At 34.0% G+C, this 12,750-nt stretch overlaps 1 protein-coding gene across 1 annotated transcript; it reads left to right on the top strand.

Annotated features, from left to right (window-relative positions):
- Positions 1-296: 296 nt before the first annotated feature.
- Positions 297-11,968, top strand: LOC117322822 (sodium-coupled monocarboxylate transporter 2-like). The gene is made up of 16 exons (XM_033877766.1): positions 297-687; positions 3,026-3,094; positions 4,024-4,075; positions 4,686-4,753; positions 5,182-5,262; positions 5,577-5,650; positions 6,615-6,752; positions 6,987-7,122; positions 7,599-7,687; positions 7,800-7,912; positions 8,160-8,230; positions 9,104-9,190; positions 9,661-9,890; positions 10,724-10,827; positions 11,221-11,321; positions 11,792-11,968. Exons 1-16 carry the CDS (start codon positions 334-336, stop codon positions 11,879-11,881), a joined length of 1,857 nt encoding a protein of 618 aa, XP_033733657.1. The 5' UTR covers positions 297-333; the 3' UTR covers positions 11,882-11,968.
- Positions 11,969-12,750: the final 782 nt, after the last annotated feature.

Raw genomic sequence — 12,750 nt, 5'->3', positions numbered from 1 at the left:
AGAGTTATATACAAGAGCAGCCCTACATCTGGCCAACGCTTAATGACACGTGATGCACGTGTATTTCCATGCATATATGGACGTCATTATAAATACCTGTATTAATGAAGTAAACTCTCTCCTAACAAATAAACATATATATCAGCTTACATATGATTGGTTGATTAAAAATTATTAAATAAATTCAAATCCTATTTGTATATTTATATATTCATGACTGGAACAGCAGATGTTGGCATATTCAGAATATGTTTCTCCGTTTTATTTTTATAATGTCATTCCGTTCCTGCCAAGCGAGGCGAACTTCAGCCTTTGTCTTGCCATTCATACAAGATGGATCTAACGTTCGTTCCCGTTCCTAGTCCACACATCGCTGATTACATCGTTATCGTCATCTTCCTCTGTATCTGTATGGGTATTGGCGTTTACTATGGTTACCAGGACAAGAAAAACCCTACCCTTGAGAACTACTTCTTCGGAAACCGACAACTTCTATTTGCACCAGTGGCTATGTCCATTTTTGTGTCATTCTTCTCTGCGATTTCACTTATAGGATTTCCAGCTGAGATATATATGTTTGGAATACGCATCATGACATTTATTTTTGGCTACGCTGTGTCCTTGCTACTTGTCAATGTGACCATTGTTCCCGTTCTGTACCCGCTTAAACTTATCAGCATATACGAGGTAAGGTTATTCTTAAAGTGTTTTATAATGTCAGTGTTTAAATCGGCTAAAGATAATGTAAACATGATACGCGAAGGTGAAAAGTAAGTTATTTACTGACGTAATCGGCGTTGGCAGTTATTCAACCTCTAAATATGTGGATTACTGTATATATGGTTCAAACCTAAAGACTAAAATTCGCCATTCCCTATTTAGAAGGACTCCATCTTAGATTTTAGTCTCATAACTGAACAAAACTGTTATACTTTTACGGGTATGTTAAAAGTTATACACTTTCTGTTTGTTATGAAAGTTGAAAATAAACACAAAGAATTGTTTACGCCCGTAGTTAATTCATATAATCATCTTCGTAGCAATGCTAACAATCTGATTGCCCATGAGCGCGGCAGAAAATATATATTTCAAACCGAAGTCAAAGTTGATTACAGACATGTCCATATCTATATGAAAATGAAACTGTTTAATATTATATACACGGCTGTTCAAATCGCCGATCAGTAGAGTGGATACATGCCCGTCTACAATATTCCGATAGCGCTGTAATGGGTTCGAATTTGAATAATTGTAACAGGAAAGTGAGTAGTTTGCCACCAGCCTGGATCGAAGCTGCCAGAATCGGCTTACTGATCGGCTATTCTACCTAATAAGCCAAAATGATATCTTCCCTAGCGCAAAGCTAGAAGGCGACATTATTTATATACTTGATACATAATGTCTTGCAACATGTGCATGTGATAAACTCGTTGCGCCGATCAATGAACAGGTTGACACATCTTTGCACATATGAGATCGTCTATTTTGAAACTAGTTAGACTATTTGTAGACATCTCTTCAAATTTCAGTTGAGGCAGTAGACATTTTATAAACAGAAATACGACTTTAAAGTGTCTTGTTTGATTGCTGTATAAACTAATAATAACTTCATTACATTTTTAAAGTATGTTCCGTTTTAGTGTAATGAAGCGATGATCGTGACAGCTGGAACAAGACGTTGATACCACGTGCAATATATTTCACTTTGCTCGAGCTTAATTTTCGATGAATTAACAAGAGATTAAGCAAAAAACACGTAATTGCTTGGCTATCTCTAATAAAAGAGCAAATACAAGCTGGCACCACATCCAGTATTAAGTGGTGAAAATGTAAAGATTACAATCTTTGTCAAATTCGTCGCATAGGGTAGTTTGTCTAGTATTATCCTGTCAATATCAGAATTAAAAGTATTCCAAAGCTTGTCTGAAATCACCTATCCGGAGAAAATGAGCAAATTCTAATGATTGAGTCCGTTTAAAACAGATAAAATATTTGTTTCGATGAATGATAGTGTATAAAAGCTATATACAGTCGAACCCACTTAATTTGAAATCGGATATATTGAAATATCGTTTAATTTGAAAGGAAATTATTGCCCCCGGCAATGCAAAACCATCGTTTTTGTATCGCTTAAATTGAAGGTCGCCACGACTGGATTACATTATATAATTACCGGCCGTTACGGTACGTGCGTCCGATCAATAGATAAGTAAAAATGAAATTCTGATGTTCACCATACAAATAAATTGTGACTTTTAATCATTAAATGCGTTCGTTATGAGCATGAATCTGTATTTGTTTACGATCATACCTGGAGGGACACAGCTTATTTTGGCTTCTGCTACATATATACATCTAAATTGACTCTCATTTAACTACACGCGAGACAATTACAAATGACGAGGCCATTATTAGGGATTTGACAGACAATGATAACAACGTAAACAGAACAGTGATATTGTTAATGACCCTCAAACAATTCGTGAAAATATATCTATTATCGACGCACATGTCCGATATCAGACGGTAGTTCTTAAGTAGCCCGGATGTACCGGAAATTGTTCTCACGTGTGTCCGCGAACTAAACATAAACAAAAACAAGCAACAGTCGAAGACTTCTCTCGTCGAACTTAACAATATTTTGAATAAATTTAGAAACTTTTATTATTTTGGAACCGATTGTAAATACCGACTCAGTATATCAACTATATTGAACAATGGTGTGCTTTTTGACGAAGCGCTTACTGAAGTATGTCGGCAAAAGGCTGGATCCCGGTTATATTGAAAACCGGTTAATTTGAAGTATTTTTCCATTCCCCGAGCATTTCAATATAACCGGGTTCGACTGTACATATATAACATAAATGTATTCACTGAAATATCATAAAAATAATTGTGCAATATCTAAGGTTTAACTGAACCGTAATTTTTGAAATTATACGAAATTGCATTGTTGGACAGGATGCGAAGTTCAGTGCAGCTGAAAAAAATAACGAGAAATGTGTTTTGTCTTTCCTTCAAACAGTATCTACAACTGCGGTTCAATTCCAAATGTGTTCGCCTCGTAGGAACGGTGATCGGGATGATTCAGACGGTATGTTGTTTGTTTGTTTGTTTGTATAATGTGTGTACACGTGTACCCGAGTTAAACTATATAAATTGCATAGTCGGCTAGACGTCATGTTCACTCATTTCATTATACCTGATTCATAGCATACCCCGATTTCATCCAAAAAGAGAAAATTTTAATTTTTGCAAACGTCTGCTTCTTTCTTGATACTCTTCTTCTATAGAAAAAGGGAACTGCTACACCAGGAGGTGCTAGATCAATAGGTAGAGATACCTAATATCAAGGACTCGTGAACCCTGATTGATTTCGTAATGCAATTGAACATACTTTATTCTGATCTGTTAGGCTGTGTTATCAAAGATATTACCAATTATCAAATATGTTTCCCTTTGTTTTTATTGTTTAACGTCACATCAACAGTTATGACCATTTAAGGGCTGTTTCCCTTGCGTGTGGCATGCCTGCGTGGAGTGTATGTGTGTTTTGGAAGGCTGCGGTATGTTCGTGGATGTCTCCTTGTGATAGCGCGGAATGATATCGGTTTCATAGTGCTACTTCACTGACGCATACTGCAATAAGTAAAAGGATAATTAGACAAAGTAACCATGAAGTCTTCTACTGATTATCTACTACAACCGCCATACGAATCTAGGTTTAGGTGTATCAGTGATTTAACATTTACCAATCTGAATCTACAAACACAATTTCTGAGAATATGATAGAAGTGAAGAAAAGGATCCTGTTGTAATTGATCTGGAAATAAAAAGCATAGTGTTATGGGTTGATGGAAATCGCGTTTTAGTTGATTTAAAATTGAAAACCAAGGACTAGGTTTGATAAGTAAAAAATGTATATGTTTACCTCTATCTACATCTTGACTACAGTGAAATGCAACTTGGCTCATGATTGACATTCAGTGGATTCGAAAATTGATTTCTTGAAATTCCTTGCAGTTTTCCTATATTGGCGTATCACTGTACGCTCCTGCATTGGCTCTTCAAGTGGGTAAGTAAAGCTCAGGTTTAAGTATTTATTTATTTAGTCAGCTAGCGAACGTAAAGGAATAAATCATACTATGGCCTGTTATCTAGTTTATTCAAACACCTTTTTTTATATCGTAAGCTACTAATGTTATATACCCTGAGGCACTCTTCATCGCAAGTCAGAAATATATTGTGACGTCTTTATATCGACAATATTGTTCGACATTAAAAATAGCACGACAAAATGGTCAGCTCCGTTTTGTATTGTCCTCCACATTTTGACTTCTGAGGTTCGTTTAATTATACTTATTTAGGATGTCTTGGCTGTTGAATAGATATTGTTTATGTTGATGTTAAACAACGGAATGACATATTCACAATATAAAAATGTATGTTTGTAAGTTAGAGATCTAAGCAGAATTTAAAAGACATTATGTTATAATTCCTTTCTGACCTTCATGCGTTATCTTTATCACTATGTCTTTTCAAGGGTTGTCATCAAAACGTATCGCCAATCCAGACTTTGCTCTGTCATGATAGTTTTGAGTTATTGTTGGATTTCATATTATGTTTTATCAGAATTTTAAACTTTAATAGATTTTATCTATTAGTTGTTCAATTATCTGTTTCAGTGGCTGGAATACCTCTGTGGGTTTCGATAGTTGTTATCGGAGTAGTTGGTACCATATACACAGCCATCGTAAGTATAAGAAGGATTGTTTATCACATCAATGTATTCAATTCATATGGATAATTATTTGTTGAATCTTCTTAACGATAAACACGTATTATCCCTAAAAGTCTTACTTCCGAAATGGTGGCAAAGATTGTTCACAACTGCAATAACGAAAAAAAAAAATAATAATAAAAGAAAAAGTTTAAGAAAAAACAAAACAAAACAAAAATTTATACTTTGGAGTTTTGAAATAAAATGCTTTTCAATACCAAGTAGGTGTGCTACACTATAAAAACACATACATACAAGTTAATAAAAAAAATATTTAGAAAGTCTGGTTACTAGAGTTGACTTGTGATCAGTGGCAGAATTCTCAGTAATTATTGCTGTCATATAGAATAGTTAAATCAAACAATAATCACATAACACAAGGTTTGTTTTTCCATTTTCAGGGAGGAATGAAAAGTGTGGTGTGGACGGACGTATTTCAGTGTGTCGTGATATTTATTGGCCTGTTAGTCATTGTTATAAAGGTATAAGTACCTTTGAATTGAACTTTGTTATGACGAATAATGATAGAATAATTCTTGGTTCCTGTAATTATATAATAAAAAAGAACATATTGAAATGGACTTGTGATCGATAAATTAAGACCTTACAGTTCTATTTATTTTCTATGCATTATGTTATTTGTATGGGGATGTGCCAGGTCGCTTTATCGAAAAAATGATTTTAAAATTAAATGCCAAGGTATGGCAAATGTTCTAATTATATAATATCATTATCAATTCTGTATGACTAAAATAAAGTATATCTACCTTAACAAAGATTTGTTTACATCTTTCAGGGAACCAGTCTAATGGGGCCACATCACTCTGTTTTCGGGATCGCTTATGAAGGTGGACGACTGGAGTTTTTTAAGTATGAATAATTTATGAATGTCAGTGGTCCTTGTAACACAAACGTATTAACGTGAAAAGCAATTCAAATGTTTTACCAAAACGAACAAACTGTTATCGCCAACACGTGTCTGGATGTTCTATTTATTTCATATAAATTGTGTGAAACTCATAATACATACTTTTACTTTTTTGTTATATTGTATCTGTCAATGAACGTCCTATGTGATTTGGATTATTATGAAGTCTAAAGGCTAAAGTACAAAGAAGAAAACTTTATACTGCAAAACAAAGGAACACATTAAAAACTTATATCTGGATATTAACGTAAGGTGGAAATTCAAATGAAACCATTTATAAATTCAATAGGGTATGAGGATTGTAATCGGAATATAGGTTGTTTACTTTCTAATTGGACATGAATATATTTGCATGGTAACCATTTTGGTTTACATATTTTCATTTACGTCGAGAAAAAAGACTGTTTTAGTTCTATACTGCTGCTCTTTTGTATCAAAAACTCAGTTGGAATATACATATGCTATGTTACTTTCGTACAAGAAAAATGGGGGTGGGGGGAGGGGGGCTTAACGTCTTCTTTCTACACAATTTGGATAAATTAGTGCTTATACAATGAGTGTCTTTTGTACTTTCCTTTTTGATTACATTAAGCATACACTGCTGATAGATTCGTTTGATTACTGACATGGCTCAGAATATACGCTAGCTCTTGACGTCCTTTTCAAATATAATACTAAAATATCTTAATTTATTACATCAACAGGTTAACTGAACGTCGTCATCCGGATTTTTTTATCTGATGAGTCCGAGAAGAACATAATGCTTATTGTTATATGAATGAAAATTATTATATTTCTATTAACATGCTTGTTTAAGATGCCAATGTATTATGTGTCGTTTGTACAATATCGTCATATACACAAGTTAAAAAGTATCCCACTGGCTATGAGTATGATTGTTAACAGTTTTGACCTGGACCCAAGGGTTCGACACACAAACTGGGGTCTCTTCATAGGAGTAATTTTTAACCAGATGCCATCCTGGTGCAACCAAACAAGCGTCCAGAGGATCCTGTCTCTCCGTAATCTGCGATCAGCGTATAAGTGAGTGGTTTATCTATCGGGGCGTGTTTAAAATGTTTCACATGAGAGTTTCAGAATTTTGTCAATATCAAATATATTTATAATAGGGATCGTATAAATAGTTTCGAAAAAAGGTTCATATTTCATAAAATAACATCATAATATATAAATTCGTATACATTTATACCAGGTCTGACCTCTTACGGCCATTTTGGTTTTTGTCACTGTGATGACACATACATGTTGTTTGCCCAGGACAATCTTGTTGGTGATCCCAATTGTTGCCATCAGCTACGGAATGGTAGGGTATCTTGGTATCCTTGTTTACTCGTACTACAACGCAGTGAAATGTGATCCTATCCAGGCTGGATTCATCTCAAACTTCAATCAGGTAGAGTATCCTAAGTATAGTTAATCGATTTATACTAAGGTGTTACAGTCAAACATAATGATAAAACTACTTTTGATGTTTGATAGCTGTTGACACAAGATAATCATTATAAAACACTCATACGGTCACTACAAAATATTTTTTTATAATTGTATAATTACACGTATTACAAAATAAGCTATATGTAATATTTCTGTTCACTCCAGTCAGATCTAAGCTATTGGTGTCATACTACTGTTGAAGTACCAAAAGAAAACCTGCTTGGTCATGCGGTTTAATCTCAACGCCCTACTCCATCCGATTGATCGCCAACCGACCATTGTCTAATTGCAAGCGTAGATGTCCTTACTTGGATGTTCACGACACTGTCTATATCATATGTATTTATTGTTTTTTTTATCTGATGTCAAGGTTTTTGTTCTGGTGAAACATTATAATGATATTATATTATATTATTTTCTTATTTTATTTTGTAGTTGACTCCATATTTTGTGATGGATGTGCTAAGATCATTACCCGGTTTTTCTGGTCTGTTCATCAGCTGTGTTTTTAGCGGAGCACTCAGGTAATGTGATACGATACGATAAAAAGATCTTCTATCATTGTGCAGCTAATTTTCGTTTTATTGTTTATTCGTTTATATACAGTGAATCATGAGCATCTGTGTAATATTTCAGCTCATTTTCATCCGGAATCAACGCTTTATCAGCCAACACCATGGAGGACATAATCGGCGATTTCGTTAAAAATTCAAAAATAATTTCACAATCACTGACTGCGAAATTGCTCGGTGAGTGATACAGCTGTCCGTTGAATCGTGTGTTAGGTATGGTGATCTGTTTTTTTTTTTTTTTTTTTAACGATTTTATTATCATAAATTTTTAATGTATAAACTTCCACATTTCTTATTGCCGAGTTAAACTGGTTTGTAAAAGTAACGTAGAATCTTACAGATGTGATTTATGTGTAAAACATTTTCTGACGTTTACATATTGCGTTTCAGTGTATAAATGCTACTATCGAATGTGCTGTTGTAGTTTTTCTGTACGGCATGGCGGCCACAGGTCTGGCGTACGGCATCAGTTTCATGCCAGGTTCCATAGTACAGGTAAAACCATTGATTGTTGCTTCATATATTTTATTGATACCCAATTCATATTAAAGTTGGTATCCACGTTTTTTTCTTTCATAGAATATCATTCGATAACAATATGAAAAAGTATCATTGAAGCAGAAACCTTGCAGCTTCATATTCTACATACATATATTATATATGGACAACGAATTATCTTCAAATAAAAAAAAAAAAAAAATTGGCCATGTCGATCCCAGGTTATAAACCCTGTTTTGTGAAATCAAAGACTATAACTACACTGTAATTAGCATCAGCCGTTTTGATTCGATCTTTTACTCACACAGAACCCAACAGGGGTAGCTTGAAGAATTAAACATCCCAACTGTTTTTCCATTTCCAGTAAGCAATATCTTTGCATCCCTTACCTAAGGTGATACATGTGCTTGTTGATCGGATATTGAAAAGGCTTGTTACCAATTTCATAATTTTCATGGCAAATGTCTTATGCTGGCGTGGAAATATTAACAACATAAGGTTTAGGGAGACTTAGGTTGATGAAGTCCATGATAAATGTCTATTCTCGACATCGTAATCTAATGTAGGTCAGACGTGTTTGATGTTTGTTGAAATGCCTAAAGGTTCAATTATCATTATAACTCTTATTTTAAATTGAGACTTAACCCGATTTGACCTAGATTCATATGGCAGATATCGTCAGTATCTGAAATATGCGATTTTTATAATCGTTACATCAAGAAAAATTCATTTATTATATTTTTGCAAGATATTTAATCATTAAAGAGCAAGGCTCTTCATGAAAAAGAGGGTATTGATCATTTATCAAACTGGATAGATTAATGAAAACATAATTGAATATAGGCCTACAGTTGTAATGTTTTTCTTTAGATCGTTGCTGTTGCGTTCGGGGCTTGCGGAGGACCATTGGTGGGACTTTTCTTTTTGGGCGGAATGATACCGAAGGCGAACTGGAAGGTTAGTAAGCGATAATGAAACTTTTTTCTGCAGGCATATGAACGTGTGTGTTTGAATTAACTTCAATTTATTACAATCAGTGCTGGATATATTGGTTACTGTGAATACAATCTGCTACCTTTATCAGAGTTTTATGAGTTGGTGAAAGTCTGTAAGTGTCTATAAGCTACTCTATTTATAAACCTGACATGTGCGAAAGTCTATAGACCCCCTCGTCCCGATTCATAACAGGCACTCTACGGCGTATCTAGATGGTATCCAAATGCTTCTCTCAGGGATTCCAGACATGATTTTTTTGTGCGAAATGATCTATGTAGGTAGTATATACAATTCATAATAATAATGTGTAAGAAAGCAAACAAACCTAAATGATCTGTTTAGTGTGTTATAACCCTTTAACATAAATCGCATGTATTATGTGTATTATAGAATATAAGCAAATACATAGCGTAATATCGTGTCTATTCTAGGGAGCCCTTGTGGGCAGTGTGATGGCTATGATGCTTAACATTTGGATAGCAGTAGGAGGCATATTTTACGGGAAGCGACCGGTAAAGTTAGCCCAGAATCCGACGAGTGGCTGTTTCCCTGGCAACCTCACAGTTACAATGAACGGATCATCGATGTACAGTTATGATACGACAACTTCCCTGTACGATATAACGGGAAACTTGACCATGTCACAAAGTGACCCAACAACGTAAGACGTGATGTAATTCTGCAGTCACTTTAGTCATTTAAACATAGCTTTAATTGATCTGGCCGTAGTGATAAACTGTCTCACCTTACCCAAGCCGTCTTTAACACGGTGTACTGCTACTCTTTGATTAAAAATATTCCTTGATTTAGTTAAAAGTTCTTACTGAGATATGCAAAAAAAAAATATTGGAAACTTATTCGGCACTCTGCGGAATACCAACAAAACCATCACTAAACGCTGTATACGATATACCCCTATCAATTGTCCTTACTGTACTAATTACTGAAGGGGGATATGTTTACAGGGCCTATTATTATTCGCTCAGATATAACCTAAAGCTCCGTCTCCCTGGCATTCCAAGGTGTCGTTAATTTTAGCTGAGCTCAGTAAGAAGGATTTAAGTCGAACTAAAAATTAATTGTTTCAGCTATGCGTCTATGTATGCATCCACCAGTATCTAAATATGAAAAAGGTGTTAAAGATATGTCATGATTTTCGAGATAGATTACGTTTATATTTCCAGTCGCAGTATTATCAGATCAGGTTCTATAACCGATTTTGCTATTGATATCGTCTGACATTGAAAGGTCAAAGGTCAAACTTTATCACTTTTTGCTATTTATATATTACTGATACTTTCAATACATGGTCGGGTACATAAGCATTGTAGGGGGTACAAGTATGATGTTTTCAGAAGGAAAAAATGTCCGAATAAATTTCAAAATGAACTCTTTAGTAGGAATGTTCCAAATATATTCAAATAGGACCATGCTATTTATACCCTATTTAAAATATGGCAAACATGCATGAATCAGTTTTTCCATAACCCCTAGGTCAAGTAAAGGGTTTTTCCTGTACGATATATCCTACACCTGGTACGGTTTAATCGGGTTCCTTCTGACAATGATTATCGGTACTGTCGTCAGTTTAAGTACAGGTATGTATGGCATTTCATTCACTGGAATACCGTCTAGTACAGTTAGGATATCTATAACATGAAAACGAATATAAGGTTTCTGAATATTTTGTTGAAAGCCAGTAATAAATGATAAAATTGCATTGAATTGATTTCAATTCCTTGTCAATCTCGTTCACAACAAGACAGAGTTACCGTAAAATATATATTCTTAGGTTTATCCAAAATAATATATACCATGGATAATGCACAGAACCTAATATGGAGTTATATATATATTTATTTTTCTATTTATTTATTCATTTTTCATTTGATGTCACAAACTAGTAGCACGATCGACAAAACATCAATTCTAGTCACGTGTGCTATAGAAAATGCTTTGCAAATCACTAAATATCTTTCTTTAAATTTCAGGTGGTGACCGCGACGAGTCTGTTAAAGTCCATCTTATATTCCCTGTCTGTAGGAAGTTGTTCGGTCTGAAATCTAATTCCACAAATGAGAGTGAGGATAAGGTATGCGTATGTACATATAAACAGGTGTTATCGAATTAGAGTTGCCGAATATAACTCCAACTCGATCGAGTCATTCAATCGTATTCCACATAAGTGAATACATTTACATATGTTAGAAATTAAAAACAATCTAAAAAAATGTACACCGTGTAGTTTATTCATTTAAATATTACTTCATAAATAGGAGATTAATAATATGTTAAGTTTTACTATATCTATCTTATGTATAGTAAATCCAAGGTATACATCTATGTTCAAGCGGTATACATGATTTAACTTACAGTAAGACATCATATGTCTACGACACCAGAACTATTAATTGCTATTTTGAAGCCAGGTTTAGTTTAAAATGTCGTTATATTATTACTAAAAAAAGTTAAAGAAGTTAAAGCCTTATCTTATGTTTTTTTCGCGTAATTTTGTTTATCAAAATAATAACATCCCAATAATACTTCATTATGATTTTTCAGACTCTATCACTGATGCCACCCAACGCTACCAACGGAGATTCACTCATTTCATATTCGGAAGGTGAAGAACCGAATGTACCTACATTATAGGATCATTTTGATTAATACATCGTAATATGGTAATCTAAACGGTCATGTGTACATTCCTTTTATGATATTATTTTATTCATTTACTGGTTTGGGAATAAAGTATTCAATTACTCAATTCACTTGTTGATCACGAAGCGTAATGTCAAATGAAAGAAGTGACATGCCCTTGGGAGCAAGAAATCGAACATCCTTAAAGGGATCATGATGTGAACAATACGATTAATTGCAATTCTTAATCAAAATACCGTGCTCAAAGTATATTCATGCACATGGAATGTCGACATCACTAGTCTAATTCGGAGCAAATCATAGCTGTCGATTATATAACGAGATGTACAGAAAGGCTTGAATGTTACTATAAAGAAATAGAAATTCACAACTGAATCATGATATCTACATATGTACCAAACAGGTTGGAAATAAAAGTAGTACCTATTGTCAAGTTGCCAGTTAAATAGTGATATAAAACTCATACGGCGTCTTTGTTTAATTGTAAATATCTTGTTGATATCTCATTAAACATAAGCAATTAAGTTTGAAAATTGGAATGTTAACTGACATATGCTTAAAATGATTGTTATCTGTAGGATACAAAAATGCATTCATAGAAAGCTTTGATTTAATTGGTTTTATCTAAGAAAGGAGAATCAATTTCAAAGTTCAAGATTCTTAGGAAAAAGTTTTTTCTTCAGTGATATAAACATGACTTCCTCAGCTATAGAAGATATTCGGAAAATCAAGCGAACAACTTTAATGGAATAAGCAACATGCAAAAAAGGAAAACAAGGTGAGAATTTAGTATTTCAATGAAGATTAAGGAATGTTAATAGTTTTCTGCGGGTAGCCAATCCGTTGCAAGAAACATCTAA

Source organism: Pecten maximus, chromosome 3, assembly GCF_902652985.1.
Source record: "Pecten maximus chromosome 3, xPecMax1.1, whole genome shotgun sequence".
NCBI classification, from domain to species: domain Eukaryota; kingdom Metazoa; phylum Mollusca; class Bivalvia; order Pectinida; family Pectinidae; genus Pecten; species Pecten maximus.
The sequence above is the reverse complement of the archived record's forward strand: the minus strand, read 5'-3'. Positions and strand labels throughout refer to the sequence as shown.

Coding starts and splice junctions, on each gene's coding strand:
- LOC117322822 (XM_033877766.1), top strand. CDS start 334: ATGGATCTAACGTTCGTTCCCGTTCCTAGTCCACACATCGCTGATTAC. Junction 4,076..4,685: donor TGCATTGGCTCTTCAAGTGG/GTAAGTAAAGCT, acceptor TATCTGTTTCAG/TGGCTGGAATACCTCTGTGG. Junction 7,123..7,598: donor TCATCTCAAACTTCAATCAG/GTAGAGTATCCT, acceptor TTTATTTTGTAG/TTGACTCCATATTTTGTGAT.